Here is a 25,731-nt window from a genome sequence, read left to right as displayed (position 1 = left end):
AGATAGATAATTGTTCAGCCCTCCAAAGTCTCCCTACTCCCATCGAGACTTGATTCCTCTCTTCACTTTTTACATCTTTTTTTGCAGCTAGCACTTACTCATTTAGAATGGCACCTGTTAACTGGCCTCAGTACAGACTATTCTTTATAGATTTCTAATTCTCGCCTGCCCACTGTATAGCTAGATTCAAACAAACAGTTTAAGATGTCTGCTTTCCTCTTTGCTAGCTGATCACTGCTTCAAGGACTTTAGGTGTTTTAGCAAAGCCTGAGCCTTGTTCAGAGGAATGAAAGGTGTGGGGGTAAGTTCTTTAAACCCCCTTTGCAGCTCTGAAGCAAATGGAGAGCGGGTGTGGCCTCTGGTGAGGGTTAGATCAGCCTCAGGGTCATTCTGCCAGCTCTGCGCTACACAGGAAAACCCCTTACCTTGGGGGTACACCTCAGGAGCTGGTTCCCCTGGCTACGTGTTCACCTTGCAGTGCACAGGGGCCAGAGCAGAACAAAGAATTTGGCCCACAGCATGGATCTGTATGGCCAAAAACCCAAAGAGTGGGAGCAAGTGCTCCATGTTCCCCGTTTCCCCATACCTAGCAGTAGCTAAATACAGCTAGTTCCAGCAGTATGAGGCCAAAACAATGTATCCATTTTGCAAATGAAAATTCACGTAGGTAGTAAAAGGAGCAGCGAGAGTACGGTTGGGAAAAACAACCCACACAGAGTCCAGAGAAAAGCCTATAATCACTGCAGACCCATGACATACAGTAAGAACATTCTGAACATATATATATTTTTTTGCCTCGATAGTCCCTAAATAAAAGGTATGAATCGAAACTTAACGCTGTGGGTTTTTTTTTCCTTTAGCAGCCAGAGTTCAAACAGCTTTTTAGCAGATTGCAGTTTCCAACAAGAAGAGGATGGTGCTCGATTAAGACCAGACACAACCAGACTAAATATAGTAATTTGGGCTCCTTTGCAAAGTCATTGCTGACCTGAATTGGTCACAGTGCTGCTCCCACAAGTACTGAATACCTGCAATGGTGATAAAACACTTCTCTCCTCGCTGAAAGAGCCATACACACCAAAACTAGAGTCTCATAACAATAGCATTTCACTTAGCTGGCTGTGAAATACTGGATTTGACTTCTAAATTAAACAGCCTTTTTAAAGACAACAGCATTTACCTAAAGAAGGAAAAAGAGAGGCCTGCGTAACTAACTCACAGGAAAGCTAGAATGGTGCTTTCCTACTCAAATCATCATTTCACACTGCAGAGCCACTGAAACGGATTGAAATATTTCAGCTTTCAGAGTAGCAGCCGTTTCTATCTCCTGGTGACAAAGGAAACAGAGGAACAGGTGACTCAGTCTTTGCCGCACACAATGCTTGCAACAGTACCATAAACTTGGATCCTCTGTAACACTGCAATACACAGTACTTTGTGCTCTGAAGTGCTAGTTAGTTCACAGAGAAGGTGGAAGGGGGTTCGGGAGTGGGAGACAGATACTAAGAAGTTAATCACAAGCGGAAAAGTCTTGGCTCCATGGAAGTCAATGGAAAAACACTCATTGACTTCAATGGACCAGGATTTAATTCCTGTGTGGTGCGTGCCCGCGCACCCACATTCATGTTGCCTGATGCAGTACCTGGTAACTGCTGCCTGAGGATGTCTGAAAATGGACACCACAGAACTGCTGTAATATCCTGAGGCACAGAGCCACTCCGCTGTCCTGGCTCTATTTACGTAATAGTCTCTTACATATAAAAACTGACACTTGGAGGCGGGGGAGAGGGGAGACTTACGATCAGCTATCAGAAAAGCAATCCTCACTCGCTGCTCAGTGCTCGTCTGTGATAACAGTCATTACGAAAAGGTTGCCTCTGCTGCTTGTATATAAATCAGTGTCAAACACAGCTCTAACCTCCAGCGACAATGAGCCAGCTTTCCATTGAGCACAGCCTGCCATGTGAATTAGCACATGACTGCTGAATGGCCAGTATTGTTGGTGGTAGCAGCAGGAGCAGCCCACTGACATTTACTTAAATACCAGGTGATCTTTTCAACAGATTTGGAGGTTTGTGACACTTTTTCCTCCTGCTTTCCTGAGTGCCCCCCTCCAAAGAGAAAATCAATTTCCTTCTTTCCTCAAGCTGTCTGACCTTGAAAAGCCCATTGCTTTGCTTTGTTGGAATATACTGAGCTGTTCTTCTGCCAACTATAATTCATCAAGAAGAAGGTGAAAGGAAACAGCAGGATTTTTGGGGGGAGGGGGGCAGGGTTTGCATAAAGAATAATGTTGCTTTTTCTTCTAGCTTTTCCATATTCTGTAAGCATTTTTGGTTCATTCAAGTGGTGGTGTAACTCTTTTGGTACCAAATCTTTGAAGGAAAGACTAATGGGTTAAGTGAAGGATCTAAACAACATGTTTTCCAGCCATAAAATCTTTTCTCTTCTGTGTTTTATGATTTGAACTTTCACTGATCTCTGGAGGAAAACTTTTTAATAGTTCTTTGCTTTAGGTGAACAGTATGTAATCACTGGTTCGGCCTTCACCATTGGAGATCACTGATCAGCAAGTATTGCTGGGCTATGATGCTTATTTTCATTATGACTCACTGGGTCCAGGATCTTAAGTGAATTAAAGTAACTTGCCGATATTATATACCCTCAAAAATGTGCCTGTGTCTTACTGGCTCCAGTCCCTACTCATATACGTGGTCCAGCTCCCTCTGATCTCCAGCTAGTTTGCTTCCCAGCAATAGTGAAGCCAGGTTTTGAGCAGTGGTGGAGCCAGGAAGAGTGATGGGTCATCAGTGGTGCTACCTTCAATTATACCGACTGGCTTGAAAAGGCACTACACATACACCTAAAGGATGCTGGAAGGGGACCAGGGTCACCACCCTGCCCACCTATGAGCTCCTGCTTCCAAGCAGTTTAGAGGGCTGGTATCTATAGCACGGTAGGATGTCCTCCATGATATCTTTGACACCAATGGCGAGGACTCAAGGCACATACAGAGGAAGGAAAAGCAGATCTCACCGTGTGGTTATATGCATGATCTGGTATTTGTAAGAGAACACAATGTCCTTTTATGTGCAAAATGGGGTTTGAATGACAGAAGTCACCTCCCCGTGCTCTAGATGACAGAAGTCACCTCCCCGTGCCTGGATTCTAATCCTAAAGCTCAAACAGATCAGCTATTACCTATTAGAAGCATGGTCTGACACGTCTGCCTGTCAGGCTCCAAACCAGTTAATAATGGGTGTGAGAGATGCATGACCAACAATTTCAGCTAGATGTTATTCCAGGTACCTCACTGCTGGGTTAAATAAAAGGGAGAAGATGAAGAATTTCATCTGCAAATTTTATCTAATAAAGTGGTCTATTCCCAACATTATTTTCAATGGCAGCTGGCAAATCGAAGATGAAGGGTGCATTCCATTGGCCAACCTACAGTCAGATAACACGACAAGTCATTTTCTTCGCTCGTTTGTATATGTAAAAAATGCTAAACGTTTACTGTCAACTTAAGTTGTCTAAAATATATATTGACACTACAAAAATGTTCTTAGAATGAATAAAAATGTGCTGTCTGTTTCAATATACCACCCCAGTCATTCCTTTACATTGGCTGCAGTTTGTTTTTACACGGCTTGTTCTGCCTCAGTTATTTATTTATTATCTCAGCCTTGAAATCTCTCTTCTCCTTTCAGCTGCTCTTTTCTTTTTGAGACAGAAGCTTGGGGGCGGCGGGGGCAGGGGCAGCAGCAGTATATACTAATCGTCAGAGCAGAGTCTGGGCAGCAGGAGCTATGGGGCTAAATCATCACCTAAAATCAGTGTAGCTCAACTGCATAAACTGGTATTGTACAACCAACTTCAACCAAGGTGAAGAGCTAGCCCATTGTCCTCTATTCCTGGTCTACCCAGAGACTTGAACTGGCTTCTGAATGAGCATGGACGAGTACTTAGAGCTCGACCCTGGGAGATACTGAGTGCCTCCTAATAGGTGCTGGGAGCTCTCAATTCCCATTGACTTTACTGGGAGTCAGTACTTCTCAGGCGCCACTCTGCACCACACAGGATCAAGCCCTTTATTTCGCTCTGCCTCATTTTCTCCATCTGTAAAATAGGAGCACATCTACTTATCCACCCTTTGAAATGTAATTTGAGATCCTTGGATGAAAGCTGTTACATTAGTACAAAATATTAATTATTAATATTTTCATATTGCAGCAGCATCCTTGAGAGAAGCCAACTGAAGAGATAGGGCATGAAACAGCAGAGCTCACCTGTCTTTGAAAAAGCATCTATTGCAAAAGCTCCAGTTCAAGCTACAAGCCTGGGAAACAGCTGATCTAATTATGGAACAGCTTCCCATGACAAAAAGTATGAAGATGTGCTCCACTCCCTCGATTGTGTATTATATGGGCACTCAGCTAGCAAGAAGGCAGCATAGGTGATTTACTCTCTGCTGTATGCTACCTGAACGGTACCAAAACTTTTTAAATGAAACCCACAAGTAAAATTTCATGTCCCTGAAAGTAAGGGACTGGTCATACTGATTTGAGCCAGGCATAGTGCAGATAGCAACCATGAAGGATTTCCCCATACAGTTCTGGAAATGCACTTCCAGCCACGCAACTTAGTAGTCCAGCCCTGGGTCTCTCCTGAGTGGAAGCTCTATGCCAAATTGTATGATGGTTTTGCAATATGAATAAATATCCAGTGGTGACAGTGACAAGACACACCAAACTCACCTTCACTTGTGAACGTACAATGAATCTGTAAAGGTAACAGACCACTGAAGTAGCTAACCCTCACACAGGTGGGTACTTGCATTTGGTGTGGAGTCATGCTTCCCTTTTATTGAGGAGAGTTGGATTTTTTTCCCCCTAACACTTTATTCTAAGATTCCATTAAGCTCTGAGCCCCACAGTTCAGGCATTCCCATCGGGGAACCCTAATGCATTTTATATGCAGTTATTGTTTTAGTTTGCTTTTGAGTAACACCTAATTCAGAGTGTGCACTTAACTCTTGTCATCGGTACTTTGGTATCCCCCAGTGACCAATGCTAACAGCATTTTGCAGTTGCACTTCCAGTTCCTGCTTTAACAAATGAATTAGAAGTAAAGGATTTTCTTTTTTGTGTTTGCTATTTCAAACACACAGGCAATGATTTCCTCTGCCTCAAATAAAAGGTTAACACAGGGATTCAAGACTCCAGGCAGGGAGCTGTTATAGAGGATGAAAGGGAAAATACAACCAATAGATCTTTATAATTAATCAGAATTAATTAAATGCCACCAGATTCCCTATGGAATTAAATATTATACATTACACCCATTAGAGTGACCAAAATAATTCACCAAGAGTAGAATTTCCTCAATGAGGTCCCAACCCAGCAAGGCAATTAAACCCATGAATTAACTTTAATGAGAGACTTAGGTACATGGTCTTAAGCATGTGCTTAAATATTTTGCTGAACTGGAGACAAAATGAATTGGGTACAATTAGCTGCTTGTGACAATGCTGCGGCAACTCCTAAAACAGGGTATCACCTTTGAAACACAAATAGCTTGGTTAAGATAAATGGTGTTACCATGAAAAATAAACCACACACACACACCCCAGCTGTCATTTCCATTTTAACTATCTCATCCTTTTAACACTATTCTGTGTCATTGAAGTATGTAAAGTGCTTGACCAAGGTCTAATACATCACCCTTATAACAGACAATAAGCACAGAGAAATTTCTACAGAGGACAGAATACAGAATTCTTGCAAACCAACCTGCTTATTATTGTAAGTTACTCACTGGTTATAACGGAAACTTTCCAGACTTTTACGGCTCTCAGTAGTGCTCTGAAATGAGGGAGTAAGTGCTAACAGCAAGATGAGGGCTACATGTTACACTCCTTTTAAAGGTAAACCAAAGCGAGTTTTAACTGGGAAGTGCCATGTTAAGAAATAAGCTGTCTGCTCAGAAGCCATTCACACAGGTATTAAAACCAGTATTACCTGAAATAGTTTTAAAACATGGCATGTTACCACAGCAAACCCAGGCAGAAATACCTGAAGGAATTTATGACGACCCTGTTAGCTTTCATTCCCATGGGCTCCTGCTGCACACTGTCAAACTACCTCGGGCATTAACCACACTAGCATTTTTCTGAAATTCTCCCAGCATTGCATTATAATGAGTGTGGTCACCCCAGCTGTAGCAACAGTGGGAGGATTATTGCAGACAGCGCTTCAGTGTCTTTACCACCATATCACGTAAATACGTTCAAATGGTATGGTGGTAAAAATGCCAGCAGGCACTAGCAACCAGTCTGCACGAGCAGTACCAATGGTGGAGTTGCAATAGTAAGAGCTTTTAAGAAAAATGCCAATGTGGAGAAAGCCTGAGAAGGGCGTAGAAGGCCAGGTGCAAGTGAGTAAAGGCAGGATGGGGAGCCAAAGGCGTACTGCAGAGTGACCACCTAGCCCCTCAGTTTTGCAGGATTTTCCAAGGACTCTGGTGGTGGAGGTTTGAGGTCCATGTGCGGTGTCTGCTCCACAGTGAGACAAATCCTGTCCACCCCAATGGGATGGAGTCTTGGGAACTCTGAGAATGGAAACTCAAGTGTTTTCCAAGGCCATGTCTACACTACCAAGTTTTGTCGACAAAAGTGATGTTGACACCCGAAAGTCGACATAATAAAAAAGTCAGAATCACATGTTCACACTCGCTCCCTCTGTCAGCAGAGCACGTCCACAGTGGAGGCACCATCATCGACAGCGTGAGCAATGCACTGTGGGTACCTATCCCACAGTCCAGTTCAACACTTTGTCGCTAGGTGTTGTGGGATGGCGGAGAGGATCGTGGCGCATCCTGGGACCAGGATCTCTGTCCCGTGATGTATTGTTTTCTGTCCCAGCACTCCATGGGCTTCCAGCTTTCTTTCCCAGCATTTTTGCAACGGTCCTTCTTTGCTGTGCACCCTGGCATCTTTGTGAGAAGGGATGGATCCCGCGCTGCTCTCCTATGCTCTGTTAACTGTCATGAAGACACGGTGGATGGCAGTGCAGTTAATCGTGAAGTTCCTAACTGAAAAAGACTCCCAGGCACCTGACATGCTGCGTGATATGGATAGGAGCAACTTTAGATTGCTTTTGGCATTCATACAACAGCTGCATAGAGTAGACCATTGCTTTTGGGCTTGGGAAACAAGCACTGTATGGTGGGATCGTTATCGTCATGCAGGTGTGGGATGAAGAGCAGTGACAACAGAACGTTTGGAACTGTGTGCGGAGCTTGCCCCAACACTGCAGCGCAAGGACACCAGAATGAGAGCTGCCCTATCGGTGGAGAAGCGTGTGGCAATCGCTGTGCGGAAGCTGGTGACTCCAGCCTGCTACCAGTCGGTCGCAAATCAATTTGGAGTAGGGAAGTTGACCATTGGGGCTGCATTAATGCAAGTGTGCAGGGCAATAAATCACTGGGAAATGTGCGTGAAATAGTGGACGGTTTTACAGGAATGGGTTTCCCTAACTGGGGGCGCTCCTCATGGGGAAAAGAGCACACACTCTTTGCAAGGGTCGTAGTGCAGCATACTAGGAAAAAAATTCTAAAATTCTTCCACACTTTTCACAGGCAGGGGTCATTCTAGCAGACATCTCACTGCTAAGGGTAAGCAGGGAAGCAAGTGCACATCTTCTCCATGCTTGTGGCTTCTGCCCTGCTCTTGCTGCTCACCTGTGTGCTGCATTGGTCCCTGCACAAGTTATTGCCGAATGGCATGGGAAAGTTTCCTACAATGGGGGAAAGGAACAAAGCAGCTCTGCCAAGGTACCTTTGGCAGAGGATTGCTGAGTATCTCCAGGAAGCTTTCCTGGAGATCTCTGGAGGATTCCCATGAGATCTCGGTGTGCATCAACACCCTGTTCTGCCATACTGATTAGCTACACAGGGAAATGTCCAGCTCACAGAAACACAGCCAGCCTCCCACATTTCTAGACCTTGAACTCACCTCCACACTACACAAACCACAGCCACTTACCAGGCTTCTCCTCTTCTGCTTCTTACTCATTGGAAAGCAACTGCTGAGACTGGCTAGACACCTCTGGAGTGGAGAACCGTTCCTGGCTGCCTGCCCCATGGGTGACCCCGCTGGGAGCTCCTCATCATTGTCTAACTCTACCTCTTCATCTGTAACTTCATCCTCCGAGTTAGGTCCACCTCCAGGCCCGCCGAAGTATCCACGGGGCTCTTGGTGGTGGAGTCGCCACCAAGGATGGCGTTCAGCTCCTTATAGAACCAGCAGGTCTTAGGTGAAGCACCGGAGTGACAGTTTGCTTCCCTCACCTTATGGTACACCTGCCTCTTCTCCTTTATCTTCACTCTGCACGGCAGCATCCCCCGATCACTTTTCACACAAGCCTCCAATAATGTGCTGTCAGGGTTCCTTCCCCACTCTGAGCTCTAGGGTACAGATGTGGGGACCCGCATGAAAACCCCGCTAAGCTTATTTTTACCAGCTTAGGTTAAAATCTGGTACGCTGCTGCCACTACCAAGCGATTTATCAAAGAATCAGGGAAAAGACCGCTTGGAGACGTCTTCCCCCAAAATATCCCCCCAAGCCCTTACACCCCCTTTCCTGGGGAGGCTTGAGAATAAACAAGAGGAGCACAAACCAGCCTTGGATTTTTAAGACCCAAAAAACCCAATCAGATTCTTAAAAAACAGAACTTTATTAGAAGAACAAAAAAAGATAAGAGAACAACTCTGTAAGATCAGAATGGAAGATAATCTTACAGGCAGTCAGATTTAAAACAGAGAATCCCTCTAGGCAAAACCTTAAGTTACAAAAAGACACAAAAACAGGAATACACATTTCCTCCAGCACAGCGAATTTCACAAGCCAAAACAAAGAAAACCTAATGCACTTTCTAGCTAGATTACTTACTAACTTCACAGGAGTTGGAGGGCTTGCATCCTTGATCTGTTCCAGGCAAAGGTATCACACAGACAGACAAAAGCCTTCCCCCCCCCCCACTCCAGATTTAAAAGTATCTTGTCCACTCATTGGTCATTTTGGGTCAGGTGCCAGCCAGGTTACCTGAGCTTCTTAACCCTTTACAGGTAAAAGGACTTTGCCTCTGGCCAGGATGGATTTTATAGCACTGTATACAGAAAGGTGGTTACCCTTCCCTTTATATGTGGGTATAGATATCCCAATTACTACAGCTCAAGCACAGCTGGGACTGCTGAGCCTCCTCTCCCCGTAAACTGATCAGATCCAAACAGCTCAACAGTGGTCCAAGCGGGAGAAAGTTTGGTGCCATAACCCGCCATGGTCACCTGGGAAGATGCGAGGAGACCTCTCCACTCTGAGCCAGCAGGAAATGGAATTTCAAAAACTCCCAGGGCTTCTAAGGGGGAGAGGCAGCTGCTTGTTTACCTGGCTGCAGGACTCTGGAGTCCAAACTGCTGACCAGAGCCGTCAGAATGGGCATTGTGGGACACCTCCTGGAGGCCAATTAAAATGTGGTGTCTACAGTGGCACTTTGCCAAGAAAAATTTAGAGGAAAAAGATGTATGTCTCTCATCAGGATGGCTGTATTTTGTCACCAAAAACGGGCATTTTTCCCGACAAAAGTCGCATTGCAGTGTGTACGCATTCACTGTTTGGTCGACAAAAGACAGTTTGGGGCGACAAAACTTGGTAGCGTAGACAAGGTCCAAATAACTTTAGCCCTCCGTTAGCAACTTCTTGTGTAGGGTGCACGATCAGCTCCTAATCCACCTCAGCTTCCCCATCTCTGAAAAGGTGTTAACTGTAACAGGTTGGCCATGTTTGCTTTAAAGCGTCCCAAGCATTAGCAGGTCTTGATCCTGCTGAGAAGAATGTTAAGTGGATTCTGCTGTTTTAGTGGTACTGCTGACATGCTACTCTACTGTAGATATGTGGAAGGTGAAAGTGGCTTTTTAGAGAGGAAAGGATGGAGTGTATGGGCTGAGCTGTCTGGAGAGAGGAATCTTGGGAGCAGCCCAGTATGGAGAGGAGGCTTGAGCTGAACTTTGTTATGTTGTTAATTTCTTTCATTAGACTGTGAACCCCTTCCTCATACTGGTGAGCAGCTGGGTACAAAGGGACAATTCCTGGGAGTAACTGCTCAGGAATGTGAGTAAGACAATCTGGACCTTTGCTAATAAAGCCAAACCCCAAGGAGAAGGTGAGTGCGGCCTCTACATAGTATATTTAAGAGCAGGTGGGTAAAGGCATCTGCTCACATTAATCTACCTCACAGGTGTGTAGCAGAGATTAGTTAACACATATGCACATACTTACCTGTGCTGGTAATGTTCAACACAGCTAATGGTGCCGGGATTCTAGGTGGCAATTTTCAATGTGTTTAAGGGAGTTAAGTGCCCAATTCCCACTGAAAATCCCAGTCCTAACCTCAGTTTCCAAGGGCACTAACTGCTCCCATAATCAATCCCACCCCCCTTCAAAGAGCCTTCACTGTTTCTATTCCGTAAACTGCCCCGTATTATTTAGTCTGTCATTTAAAAAAAATTAAGTTAATGTTTGTTTATTTATGCTTTTCCGTTTATGGGTGCCAAATAGCAGAAGTATATAATACTACCTATAAATCAGAAAAAGGGGACATGTGAATTAACAAACATACTGAAAAATGATCTATCATAGTTACAAAAGACAGTAAATCTAGATATTCTTCTGTGCCCCTGGGAAAGCAGTCATAGTAAAAATAAGGACAGATGTTAAAAACAGAGGGACTGAAAAGTTATTACTGGTACATCACCATGCACCTTATTTGCATTGCTTATATTCTTAAAGGGCCCAAACCTGTGAAGTGCTGAGCTCAACTGGAAGTTCATGGGGTTCAGCATCTCCCAGAAGCAGCTCAATACCTCATAGGATTGAGCCCCAATGCTCTGCTTCTGTCAGTGTAAAATTGAGCTTAACCTCTCCATTATTGCCTCTTATAATACCTAAACAGCCACACATCATAAAAGCTAACTCATAAAAATGGCCTGAATATGTATCGTAGGTCAAGTGCTGGTCTGTGTCGACAGAAGCAAAATGAACACATATTAAGGGCCAAATTCAAACCATATGTCAGTGGACAGACCTCCTCTGATGTTTGTGGCGTTTGGGCTGCTTCCCCAGGGCTGAATTGAGCCTTCATGCTACAGAAGTGGCAATAATGTGAATAGGAATTCTCTTGATAGCAGCAGCTGCACACACAACCTGCTCCCTTTAGACAGATTATTCTTGCCCCAGGGCAAACTAAACTGCATGATGTGTATGTGCGTGTGTTTGTGCATGCACAGATGCCACTGCCAGCTCAGGGATGTATATGCCCAAACATAAGGTGCACTGTCATGCCACCCCAAAACACACCTCTGCTACTGCTGTGCAGGGCCTCTGGATCAACCTCTTCACTGCTTTTGAAGGACCCAGAGTCAGATGGAAGAGTTTCACCTCCCTTTCTCCCCACCAGTTCCCCAACCAGTTCCCCCCACCCCCTCCCCAGGTGGCACCTATACGCAACACTCCACTAGATCTGCAGCACTCAAGGGTTTAGTCATGGAGGGTGAGTGGCAAGGACATCAGGAGGAATGGTGTGCAGAAAGTGAGCTCACACTATGAAAGAGAGATCCGCAGTGCAGCTCTGAGATGTTACTCTCATTCCCCTTTCATTCCAATGCTACATATTGATGGGTTGTTCTCTGAGCCTCTCTCACTTTAGAGCATCGTACCTCATGAGCAGTTCATGGAGAGGACCATAAAGCAAAGCAGAATGCTTCTCTCACCCAACCTGAGATCGAGACAAGCTTTCACACATGGGGTGGGGGGAAGACATCCATTCTAATGCATGAGCAATGTGCAATAATTCATCACTCAGAAGCATCTTTTAGTTAGACTGGAAACAATAATAATTTCTGACCACCACCCCCTCCGGCCTGGCTAATAAGAATAGCCCAGTCTGAGCTGATGAGCTTTCCAGGGAGTTATTTTGCTCATCTGCATAGCAGCATTCTCTTCCAGAGCAAAAGGAGCGGCAGTTCTTTTACCAAAACAGAAAAAAAAAAAAAAAAAAAAAAACCTGATAAGTGACTGACTGTAAAATAAAAAAAAAAACAAACAACAAATAAAAAATATTTTAAAAATGCTGGTGCTATAGAATAGTGAACATGCTGTTACAGTGTGCGTCATGGTGATTTACATAGAAATAGTCTCCTTTGCAGCCCAGGAGACAACTGTAAGTTAGTGTAAACATGCAGCCAGATGCATAGTCACTCCCTCGCTAATACTGCACTGCACTCTCTAGTTTATCCTTGTGAACATTCTGCAGCCGAAGGAATGAAAGAGAGACATCGGTCTATAGAAGTACACTATTAAATCAACCACTGAAAACAGCCCTGAAATCAGCTCAGCCTTTCAACTCTTCTGTAGATTTTTATTTTCTTTTAGTCTTCTGGTTAAGGCAAAGCATTAGGTTCTAGTCCTAGTGCCGATACCGTCTTCCTACATAGCCCTGGGCAAGTCCTTTAACCTCTCTGCTTCAGACTCCTGATCTGAGAGGGGATAGTAATACTGCCCTACTTCACAGAGTGCTGAGAGGATTAATTAATGTTTGTAATAAGGGAGCAGAGTATTGGCTTCACGAACTTTACACTGTCAAAGAAGCAAGGGTGATGGAGGGCCGTTAGGGATCCTGTTCCTTCTCCGTTTAGCCTCCTCTTAAGCCAACAGGAAATAATGATCATTCCCCATTTTATACTGGGAAGAATTTTTATACACATGTGTATGTGCGCACTTACATACACATAGCCAATCAACAGCAGGCCTCTGGTACTACAGAAACCTGCTGCTTTCTGAATATGTTTAGTACACAGAAGTCTGTTGAGTCTGATTTATTTGTGATAAAGGCTTGAAAAGCTGTTTTCTTCTGATGTGCGGATGTTAGCATACAGTGTTCATTAAAAGATATTCCAACAAATTGCATTAACTGGATTACCCCAGTGATTAGGCTCAAACGTCTCTGATTTAGCCACATTTCTCACAACAGTATGTATAACAATATTTTTCTTCAGACATTAATCTCACCATGCTGTAGGGAAATATTAGTTTTAGACTGATAATGTTTTATTTCTTTTTAGTAAGTCTGGTATAGGGCAGAAACTCAGGAACTGCAACCCAGACAATGACCACTGATCCACCTAGTCTAGTATTCTAGATTTAATAGATCAAGGGATTATGATCATTTAGTCTGATCACCAGCGTTGCACAGGCCATAAAAATCTCACCCAGTGATTCCCGAAGCAAGCCCAATAACTTGTGGTTGAACTAGATCATACACTTTAGAATGAGATTCGTTCTTGAGGTCAACCTTGTCATGGCTCCAGCACTGCTCTATACAAAACGATTCAAAGGAAAGTGAGCTCCTTCCTCTCCTCATCAATAGCATAGCCAAAAATTCTGCAAATGTACAGGGCATGGGGAAATGGCGCATGGCATTGCTTCCTGACTCCTGCTAGCAACCAATTTATGACCTGAATAATAAGGATTATTATCCTTTGTAACTATTAACTCAGCCAGTGTAACAGCATTGAATGATTTATTAATGTAAACATCCAATCCTTTCCCTTCCACCCACCCACCCACATTTTACTAAACTATTCACCTCAGGGAATTCTGTGGGTTGATTATATACACAACATAAAAAGTGTTTCTTCTCTTCTGAACATGCTTTCTTTACATTTCAAGCACACCTCCTGTGCTTGTGTTAAGAGGAAAGTGTGGTTGGTCTTCACTATACTATTCATTATTTTAGATACCTCGATCATCTCTCTTCTTAATGTCGTCCCTTTCCCAAACTAAAGCATGCTAGACTTTTTCATCCCTTTTCATATGAAAGTTCCCTCCCCCAGTGCTTCTAATCATTTTCATTACCCTTCTCTGAAATGAGGTGACCAAAACTCAATGTTGAATTCATGGTGAAGTCATTCCATCAATTTACATAATGGCATTATAAAATTCCCATATGACTCCCCTTCTTCTACAGCCAAATTTTGTATTTGCTTTTTGGAGTGCTGCTGTACATTCAGCAGATGCCTTCATTAAACTGTTCTCTGTGACGTGTACACCTTTCTCCTGAGAGGTCTCAACTAATTCAGAACCCATCAGCGTGCATGAGTAGTTTTAAATTGTCTCTTCCAATGTAAATTATCTTGCAAGTCAATTCTGAGTTTTACTTGCTATGCTGTTGCCTAATAAACTAATTCTTTTAGGTCTTTTTGGAGACTCTCTCACAATCATCCACAATTTTTACTCTTGTAAATAAGTTTGGGCCTTCCAATAAATGGTGGCCATCTTGTTATTCACTATTCCACTCCTCATCCTAGAGGCACCTTGCTATTAATGTCTTTCCATTCTGAGAAAGTCATTTATCCTGCTCTTCACTTCCCAGCTCCTAAACAGTTTTTAATCCATGGCAAAATTTTACCATCAATCCACAGTTCCATAACAGTCTATTGTAAGAGACTTCAATAGAAGCCTGCTGAACGCCTAAAAATATTGAATCTAATGGTTCTTCTGGACTCGTTATTTTATTATCTCTTTTCAAAAACCCTAGTGGGTTAGAGACACCCAGTTTATCCTTACAACAACTGTGCTCTTTTGCGGTGGAAACACAGGAATTGCCATACTGGATCAGACCAGTGGTTCATCAAGGTAAAATCTGAACACAAAATATTAAGGGATCTTGTATTAATCCCTAACACTGTCACTGTGGCAGTTAGCTGGAATTTCATTAGACTGTCCAGAGGTGCTCTCAGAAACAAGTTTGACAGATGACAACCTATTTGCCTCTGCCTTTTACATCCCTGCCATCCAGACTTTCTAACAATCTCAAAGTCACTTCTGAAACGTAAACATATTAAAAAAAATATGCAATTGCTATTAGCATCCACCTCTGAGGTACCTTTCTCTTTCCCATCCCTTCCCAGCTGAGAGTTCCCTTTATATCTAAATGGTGATTGCTTTGGTAATACCTCTGACCTTGACTTGTGCATGAGAGGACGAGAGAAAGAACGCACGCAAGAGAGACACAACTCAAGCCCTGGAAATCTGTTTATGTATTCTGAGAGCACATCTTCAGAGAGGGTGACTTGAGAAAGAGGGAAGCATGATGTGCATGCCAAGGCGAGCACTTCATGACTTATTTATAAGGGAAGGGCATAAAAAAAAAAGATTGCTAAAGGAGAAAGAAGAGAGAAAAATCTGACTTACCTTGTCAGTGTAGACGAAGAACAGAATCACAATGGTGAGCTCCAGCAGGAATATAATTAACAGCATGATAAAAAACTGTCAAGAGAAGAGGGGAAAGGGGAAGAAACAAAAACCCAGAAACATCAAAATCTGTTTCATCTTCCTCCTGCTCTACAATAACTACATTCAGCAGGTCATGCATGAAAAGGGGGCTTTTGTTTTATGGACGGCAGGGTACAGAGTTACTGCTTTGAGACCAAGCGAGGTGTATGCACCATGCAGCATTGGAAAGCACACACAGGACTAGTCAGGGACACAGTGTGCCCAGACACACACAGCGCCTGCTTCTGCTCCTACTAACTTCAGTGAGAGCAGGGGCTTTTTTTTGTTTGTTTAACCAAATTTTTGCAGTTAATGAACTGGCTTAGACATCTCTATTCTTCTCATTCTGTACAGGGTGCTTCCCTCTGTGGAACAAGGAACCCACAGGTCACTCCATTATGGCTACTGGGAAAGTGAAAGGAACATTTAAATGTTTGTGTACAAAGTTAGTGTGAAGCATTCTTCAGGCTAGGTATAAAAACTTCTCAAAAGTTTGAACTGGAAGGTGTCTCATTTATACTTACAGCATTAAAAAAAATTGCTCAGTTTAGCTTCTTGGTTCTGAGGAAACATCCCATCTAATGCCAAAAAACGGGATTTATAAAAGCACATGAAGTTCCTGGATTACGGATTTCAGGTAGGAGTCTCAAAAGGGCTCAGCTCTCATTGACTTCAGTGGGAACAGAGGTAGGCCAACACTGAGCACTTCTGAAAATCCCACCTTTCACGTTTTGTGATGAGGAAAAGAATGTTGCCACTCCAACGCTAGACAGGCTGTGGTGCAGTCATGGCAGAATGGCACGGTAGAGTTAAGAGACTTACGAGAGCTACTAAGCTATCTTTGTCTATCTCCAAGGGTTTCTGCCGGACAGTTCCCTGCAATAAACAGGTCTGATGCAAAGTCCATTGAAGTAGACAGAAAGACTCTTATTGTTTTAAATGGGCTTTGGAACAGGCCCTAATTAACAGTTCATGGTGTTATGAAAAGAGGATTATTTAGAAATCACATAAAATCAGGAGGACGACGTAAGATTGCTCACAGGCTCCCCTGCCCCCTACAACTCCACACACCTACCTACCTGCAAGATTAGAATGTTATAACTGAACTGTAACTGCTTTGATTGAAACCTCAGTTTCAGAAAGGGGGGAGGGGGGGGAATTTAAAAAAAATCGACTGCTCCTTTTACTTCAGCCACTCAGCTGCAAACTTATAAAACTTCAATGGCTAAAAAAGCCTGATCAGAGCTTTTCTTTGCCTGATGAGTGGAAGCCAAACCTTTGTACCTATGAATTTCTGTGATAAAATAAAGGGCAAGAGATCTGGAGACAGAAAACAATTTTCCACCAGTCCAACGGCACACATTTTGTTGCAGTTGGCCCCCAGAGTCTTCAATTATGGTGTATTTTCACTTCTTCTTCGCTGGAATCTAAAGACTAGAGTGACCCTAGTACCGGAATCTACTTTCACCCAATTCTGGGTTAGGGCACCCATTCATGGCAGCAACCTCCCAGGCCGACCTCCTTGTCATTACCATCCAGAAACTGGATGAACTGGTGAGTACCAGCCCATGTGTCATTGGTCTGCAATACTGCGATTTCAGATTGCAACACAGCATTCAGTGAGCAAGGACAAATTATATCACCGTTTACTTGAATGCCATGGTCCTACAAGAACACCTCTGTTCCTTGACACCTACCTCCCCTGGGACATGTGACCCCTCAGAGATTCCGGAGAATCCATAAAATGTATGTGCATTATATTGTGTATGTCCATAAACTGTGCTTTCCTTTTGAGAGTGTCGGGGTCCCCGGGCCAAAGCTGGTGAACAGGTATATTATAGACACTTCCTATTAAAGCTGCCCTACACTTCTGATTATAAGAATTTGTTTTCAGTTGCTCATAACTTTTCTTAACTTTGACTGTTTTGGCTGAAATTTTCCATGCCTGGTGTCTGGCTCAGGCTGCCATCTCCACAGAGCAACTGTGCATGCTCCAGCCTTTCACAGCTCCTAGTGCTGACCAGACTGCACATGTGCTATCCTCCACAGAGTAAATAATCATGCTCCATCCCCTCACAGATCCTACGCGTAACAGGACTGTGTATGCTCTAGCTCAGGTGTACAGAGATTCAGAAGAACTTTCCTTATAATGGCTCCTCCCAGTTGTGCCGGGCTGTAGTGGAGCCAGGCACCATCACTGAGAGCAAGCGATTTGTTCCTCCTGTGCTCTCAGTGACCTCTCCGCTGGGACACAGGCAGTGTGGCAGAGGCAGTTGTCTGATTCGAATACAGCGAGGATAAAAGCCAGACCGGAGGGGGGCAGGGACGTGGAAGGAATAGACTAGGACAAGGTGTCTGTAAAGAGAGAAACTGGGACTACGTGAGGGAAGGAGGAGACTGGAAGTTGAGGGGTGAGATTCGGATTCGGACAGGGAGTCTGGAGGGGAAGACTAGGATGGGCTGAGTAAGGACACTGCGATGAGAAGCATGAGGAGTAGAGACTGGCCTGGGTAGGTCAAGAGAACGGGACTAGGAAAGGACCCAGAAGGGGGTGGGGGAGGAGACAGGACAGTAGAAATGGGGCAGAAGGGGCCAAGCTTGGGAGAAATGGGCAGAAGAGTCTGTGTATACTAGACCACACTTCTCCAGAGCCTGGAATGGAACCCAAGATTCCCGAGTCTCACAGTTCCTCTGCTTTCAACAAAAGTCTATAAAACCCGCTGGCAAAGTGTGTGTCTCATCCCATTCTAGGGTTGCTTCACACAGGGGATGACAACCTACTATTGTCATCATTTACGCTTTTAGCTCAAGTGGCAGAGGTGTGGGTGCTGGATCCAAAAGGTTCTACCCTGTTAACGACCCATGTGGGTGTGAATATGATGCAGACCTGATGGAATTCCTGTTCTTTCAGTTTGCTGTAAAATAAATACATACATACAAACCATTAACAATGTTGCAAAGTAAAGCAGTCAAAAGACAGGAAATGTCCAAATTAAGGTTGTCTGTGGAAATCTAATTTAGTTTCCTTATGCATCTGCAATATGATACAATCTTTAAATACAGGATCACATACTGTTTTAATACAGGACTCATGCCACTTTCTGTGCACATGATGGACCTGCTCTTGTGATGAACTGGGGATTGTGTAGTAAAGGAGGGCGTTGTCTACAGGTTCATTTGTTGAAGTTGGAATGTGTGTAGTGAAATGACAGGGGATTGCAGGAAGAGAAAGGATGGTAGGAAGCTGAGTGTTGCCCTGGAGGAGTGGTTTACATTTCTGCCTCTGCCACAGAGGTCTCATGTGTAAGACTGCGAATCATTCATGGAGGTCATGGCTTCTGTGACTTTCCGTGACCTCTGTGAATGTTGCAGCACTGCTGCGGCTGACCCAAGGACTACCCCAGCAGGTGGGGAAGCCCTGGGGCCAGCCTCACCGGCCACTGCTCTGGCAGCCCCAGGCAACTGGTCCCCAGCACTGCCCTGAAGCAGCAGGGCCCTGGGCCGCCCCCCAGTGGCAGTCTTCAGGAGTGCCCCCCTCCCAGCAAGTAAGATTTAATCACAGGTATTTTTAGTAAGTCATGGACAGGTCATGGGGCCATGACTTTTTGTTTATTGCCTGTGTCCTGTTCATGACTTTTACTAAAAATACCCATGACTAAAATGTAGCCTTACTCATGTGATGCCAGGCAAGTCATTTAAGCCAAACTTTTCAATGACTACTACTAATTGTGTATTCCTCATTTTCTGCAGTTGTGTGCTCAGCACTTCTGTAAATTAGTCCCAAGGCGGCCGCCCAGATACTATGATGAGGTCAACATAAAAACTTATGTAGAACGGAATAGCTCTGTGAACTTTCCAAACCATGGTATATTAGGATTTCTCTCCATCTCCAAAGCCACAAACAAAACAAAACGATGATTTCTTTTCTCCACAAAATAACAGTACTGTTTTAAACAAGGCCGTCAGCCTTATGTCTCTCATGGCTTGTCTCCACTGACAAAACAGGGTACATTTTTACCATGGGTTAACTAACATGCATGAGCTATCCTGCTGTAAAAAATATAGTGGAGACAAGGCACTATAGTTTGACTGTCATGTAGGTGAGGTCAACCTCAGGAAGGAGGTGCAGTGCTCACCTCACCTACCTGCCCTGTGGTAAACACTGCAAGTACCCTGTCTCCACCTAGGATTTTACAGAAAGATAACTATTGTGTGTTTCTCACTGTAAAAAGACACCTTTGAAAGGAGTGAAGACAATTCCTCAGTGTCCCCTAGATGCAGCGGTATTACAGCTTAACCCTGCACACACACTCATATTTTACCAACCCGATGACCATAATCTCAGGCACATGCACTGCTCCACCATACTGCTCCATTTCCCTAGAACCTAACACCACAAACTGACCTGATTTTTTCATTAACATTCAAGGTGAAATTAAGTCAAACATGAGAGCCAAGGCAGGACTGGCATATAGCAGACAAGTGTGAGCCTATGCAGCCCCTGCATGCCCCCTGAAAACCCTCACCATTTCTTCTGCAGCTCCCTATCAAGTGAGCTCCTGAGCTCGGGTGATAAATAAGAAGAATAAAAAATAAACTTTGCTGCTGTCCTGTGAGACTACAGGCTGTTGATATAATAAAGATTTATGTGCTGAGAAAAACCAATCCCAAAGCGAAGTGTTCATGTAGAACTCCATAAAGAAGATTGATCTAAGCTTGTAGTTAGTGATACTTCACCACAGCACTTGTGAACCTCTGGCATGTTGACAAGGGGGGTTAAGCCAAAAATAATCCCACAGGCTTTAGGACTCAGTGGGAGTGAAGGAAGGGGAGGAGAGGAGATCCCTCCCTACCTTGCTGCTGCTGCTGCTCCACCCTTAATCCAATTCCAGTATGACTTCTCAGCCCTTCCCCTCCTTTTCCTTCACACTCCTCCCTCACCACTTTTCCACATAGAGCTCAGCTGAGGGAGTAGAGAAAAGGACACTCAATGGGCTGAAGAGGATACTTTGGAGTTGATGCAGCCCCCAAAACTAAGCACAGCCAGTGTGTGTGGGGAGGAAGGAGAAAACAAAAGGAAGAAGATCCCCACTTGCAACCCCACCCTCAACCGGTGCCAGGTCCCCTCATCCAGCACCAGGCTATGACTCAGAAGATGTGGGTTTATTTCCTTGTTCTGCCACAGACTCTGTCCAACCTAGGGCAAGTCACAATCTGTGTGTCTCATGGACGCATCTGTAAAATGTTGTGTTGTGAGGATAAATTAAGGAATGTTTTTGAGGCACTCCCACAAGACTGCTCCAGCCAGCAGGAAGTTCAAATTGTGCTGGGGACAAATTTGGCCTCTGGCAGCCCAAGGATCAAGAAAACAGAAACAGGACTTACAGTCGTCTTTCTTCAGCTGCACTGAGCATGACCTTCGTGCAGTCGGGGTTCTAAACCTTTAAGTCCAGGTGAAAGGCAGCTTGCAAACGACTCTGGATAAACAAATCCTGACTGCTCAGTTTATGTATCACTGCTTCCTTCTGAGAGATTAATTTCCCCACACGCACAGTTCTGAAATTCAGAAGCCCTCCTATTCGACTACACCTTTTGGCCTTCTCACATTAGTTCTCAGAACGCAGTTGTCTTGATTGACTGGCAAGGATTTTAATTTGCCCTTTGATAGAAAACTACACTGAAGTAGGATGTTTTTAAAGTGTATAAGTTAGATCAGACAGACAGTCAAAAGCAGCCACAAGCACTTTATAACAGTGAGAGAGGCGCAGCATGGTCTGGTTTGTTATGCACAGAACTGGGGCTTCAGAGACCTACAGCCTAATCTTGCCTCTCACACTAATTTGGTGCTGTGTGGCCTTAGGCGAGTCACAATCTGTTTTCACAACAATAAAAAAAAATTAATATACTACCTCACCAGGATTTAGTACAGTGACGTTTGTATAGAACTTGGAACATGGGAAGTGCTAAGTAGGAGTAGTATTTCTACATGTGCGGTCAACGTCACCCTTATGGTACTAGTGGTCTTTCATCTGAAGATTCATGCCAGAATACTTTTGTTGCACTTCACAGTTCTCTCAGCCAGACCAAAACACAAGATGACTCTCATATAACATGCAAGGTTCCCCTCCACTTGTGGTACATGTTCATAAAAATTATACAGCAGTATATTTTCAGTACACACTATCTGGAGCATGGTGTGTACTTCTAGGTTTATTACTGTACCTGGTGCTAAAACATACATATGTTTGCATGTGAACACGTGTTCACAAAAGCCTGGTGGACTATGTAAAGTGAAAGTGGCCGACACCTGACAATAAAGAAAGGCTAGAATGACTAGGTCGGAGTTCGCCGTCCAAGACAAGTAAAATGCAAAAAAGGAGACAAAGAGCATAAATGAGGGAAAGTAAATCAGATTTTCTGAACTATTTCAGTTTTAATAACCTAGGGTATTATTAATAGGGCAACACTAGCACAATGTTTTATTTTTTAAAAAAATACAAAAGTACATAGTGTTAGGACATAGATATTCAGGCCTGTCTGTAAAGGCCTATACTCTAAGAATTTAGGTGTATTCTTATCACTTAGCTAGTTATAGAGGTATTAAAGAAAGAATCAAAGTCACTGTCTGCCAGCGTAAGGTCCTTCTCTTACTGTGACAGTCTGAGGCCCTGTTCTTAGGCTAAGGCCTTTGGCTAAGCAGCAGAGGCAGCCATAAGCTGGGAAGCGAACGGTCAGATCCTCACATTCCAAACTAGTCACATTGAAATAAGGTGCTATGGGGCTGTTAGGAATACAGTCCTGTCCTGATAATGCCTATCACCTCCAGAGAAAGGGAAGTGCCTAGAAGATATAAAAGGAAACTTAGTCTGATAGCATCCTGTCTGGCAAGAACTACTTATCAATAGCTGGGATGTGAAATCCTCATTTCTGTGTTGTTCTATCACTGTAGTCCTCATTTCCCTATTGTTTGTCTGTATAATCTCTGTCTGGTTCTGTGATGGTTTCTGTCTGCTGTATAATTAATTTTGCTGGGTGTAAACTAATTAAGGTATATAAGGGATATATATATATAAGGGATATAATTGGTTAAATAATCATGTTACAATATGTTAGGATTGGTTAGTTAAATTTCAGTAAAATGATTGGTTAAGGTATAGCTAAGCAGAACTCAAGTTTTACTATATAGTCTGCAGTCAATCAGGGAGTGTGTGTGTGTGTGTGTGTGTGTGTGTGTGTGTGTGTGTGTGTGTGTGTGTGTGTGTGTGTGTGTGTGTGTGTGTGTGTGTATGGGGGGGAAATGGGAACAGGGAATGGGGGTGGGGAAATTGGAATCATGTTTAGCTAAGGGCAGGAATGGGAACAGGGCCACAGGTGTAAGGCTCTGTGGTGTCAGAGCTGGGAAGGGGGACACTAAGGAAGGAAACTGGAATCATGCTTGCTGGAAGTTCACCCCAATAAACGTTGAATTGTTCGCACCTTCGGACTTCGGGTTTTGTTGCTCTCTGCTCATGCGAGAAGGACCAGGGAAGTGAGTGGGTGAAGGAATAAGCCCCCTAACACATAGCACCAATGAAGCCAACAGAACTACATCAGAATTTACACCAACTGAGGATCGGCCCCATGAGTTTCAAGCTTTGCTTAACTAAGAATTGTAGCCTGTATTAGTGCACTAAGCGATTCTCCTGTCAGCAAATACTCCAAATTAATTAATTATTTATCCTGAAATATCACCAACTGGCCTCAACCAGACAAAGGCCCATTGTGCTAGGTACTTTACAAACACACAGAACATGACTGTTCCTATTTCAAAGAACTTACACTCTAAGGCTCTTATCCTGCAAAGACTCCTGCACTAGCTTAAGTGTTTGCAGGATCAGGGCACAAGAGAGAGCTAACAACTTATGGTGCCAGGTTGCTGCATTTCTTTGTGTAAGCATTTAAAAAAAACCCAACACAGATATGCACCTACACCCACCCATTATAAATACACAAAATAAAACACAGAATCTTCAACCTGATACATGTATTAGGCGACTGAGTGTAGACTCTCCTTCAAAACAATATTCGCCCTTTCCATCAGAGGTCAGCAGAAGGTCAGCCATCTTCTTTTTTTTTTTTAATTTGAGTTCAACCTTTCAAATGCCCCTGTGAGACACCAACTAGAAACGTGAAGCAATTGTTCATTATGGTTTGCCATCCTCTCTCCCTTTATAACATCTCAGGTCCCAGATTTAAACTATGACCTTTCCCTTAGAGGTCACCAAAAAGCCTTAAGTCTTCTTGCATTTAAACCATTCACAGGAGCCTTTTGAGCCAAGATCTTGAAGTCTGGTTTACTCATTCGTTACACACCTCATTATGGGAGGAAAAAAGAAAAGAAATTTGGCATTTCTATGAAACCGTGCATTACCAAAAGGTCACCGATCTAACGTAGATTGTAAGCTCTTTGGGGAAGGGACTTCTTTTGTTCTGTGTTTGTAGAGTGCCTCGCACAAAAGTGGGGCTCCTTGGCACTAGGAAAATACAAATAATAAATAGCAATTTTCAACACTACCCTCATGAGCCTTTTGCTATCTAATACACATCTGCCAAGACTACTAATGTTCCAAACCTTTGTTCAACTTCAAATTTCTGCCTTTTTAAATCAACCTGCGACATTTCCCTCTCCCACAATGTGAAATTTCCCCTCCCCCGCCAAAAAATAAAAAATAAAATAAAATGGATTTAAGGCCTGTCAACTCTACAGGGTAAAAAAAATTAGTTGCCAAGATTCTCAAAAGTAAATAAGTAATATTTAGGTGCACCCCCAGGAGAAACGCTTTAAAAGGACTTAATTAGATACCCAAAACTGAGGAAGTCAAATTCACTACTCACTCTGAGAATGTTGGACAGGAGCTTTACTGCACTGGAAAGTGGAGATTTCTGACCTTTCACTGGCATGCACAACACTTACTTCTAGTCAACACAGACATTAAGATAACAGACTGTTAAGTTGTGCTATTTGTATGTGTAGGAAAGGTACTGGAGGTCAAGTTTAGAGGCTTTTGGACTTTTATTTTAAGACTCTCTTCTCAGCCATGTACAGTTTGACTCGTGGAAAGTAAGGCTGGGCCAATATTTTCAAACTTAGGTACCTAAAGTTAGGCAGCTAAAGCGGCCAAATTTTAAGAGGTGTTGAGCACCCACAACTAACATTAATTTCACTAGAAGTTATATGGGATCCAGGCCTCTAAAAATGAGGCCACTTTTATTTAGGTATGTGAGAGGCAAACCAGCACCCACGGAAATCAATAAAAGCACTCATTGACTTCACTGAGCACTAGATTGGGCCCTGAACATGGATTCAGGTTCTTATCTGTAGGTACTAGTGTTTCAAAATGTTAGCTCTGGCCTTACAGGTAGAGGAATACAAAAATCATCCCAATACATTTGTTTTAAAAATCTCTAAAAATAATATTTCTGTAACATAATGGTACGTGTCATACGCAGAATACAAAGTGGAGTGGTGAAGTATAAAGATTTTATCATCGCTCATTTTAAGAAATCAATTGTGTTTTCCCCCCACTTTTAAAAGCAAAAGCTTTTAATATTTAATTGGTCTCGTAAAAAGTCTTATTTTGCATAATTCCCAGAAGGCATCTTGATTTGATATGTTAATAGGGAATAAGAACATTATGAAAGGTTTACTTATTTCTTTACATTGTCTTGGATAATATTTTTTATGAATACCAAAGTAAGGGGGGAGGAGGAAAAGATGCAACAGGAACGGCACTTGCACCTTAGAAATGACTCCTCCTGCTGTTTGGAAAACTTCCCCCCAAAGTCAGGACAGGAGACGATAACAAAAGATGCCCAAGACATGAACAATAACCATGACTGAAGTCAACAGCCAATAAAATAATGATCTAGAAGTAAAGGAGTGTCTTCGGACTGGTCTACACTGCCTTGCAGTTTGGGCTACAGGTGAGTGTATAACAGCGTGCACCAAAGTGCTGTGCTTTAACTTCTCTGTGTGAATGCTGCAGGTGCGAACTAAAAGGTTCCTAATTCACATGAATGCACACTCCTGTATGAAGAGGACGACTATGTTAATGCGAACTAGGAACCTTTTAGTTTGTGCCTGCAGCATCCACACAGGGGAGTTACAGTGCAGCACTTTGGTACCCACTGCTATTCACACCCCTGTAGTCTTTCAGTGTAGACACGACCCTATGTTAGAAGCATGTCAGGGTAGGTACTAGATCTACCTATATGTTTTTACAGCACCTAGCACAATAGGGTCCTGACCTTGACTGGAGCTCCTTGCAATAGCATAACATGACTTTTTTTTTAAATGGAAAGA

General features: G+C 43.4%; 1 protein-coding gene across 9 annotated transcripts in view; it reads right to left on the bottom strand.

Annotated features, from left to right (window-relative positions):
- The window catches only part of TSPAN4 (tetraspanin 4), a 652,187-nt gene that overhangs the window by 53,347 nt on the left and 573,109 nt on the right, over window positions 1–25,731 (bottom strand). For all 9 annotated transcript variants that reach the window (XM_074954795.1, XM_074954794.1, XM_074954797.1 and 6 more), the window contains one exon: window positions 15,309–15,383. In XM_074954795.1, the coding sequence (XP_074810896.1) occupies window positions 15,309–15,383 (75 nt within the window). The remainder of the gene's footprint in view (window positions 1–15,308; window positions 15,384–25,731) is intronic.

Source organism: Natator depressus, chromosome 6 (genome assembly GCF_965152275.1).
Source record: "Natator depressus isolate rNatDep1 chromosome 6, rNatDep2.hap1, whole genome shotgun sequence".
NCBI lineage: Eukaryota > Metazoa > Chordata > Testudines > Cheloniidae > Natator > Natator depressus.
This window is presented reverse-complemented; position numbering and strand designations above follow the sequence as displayed.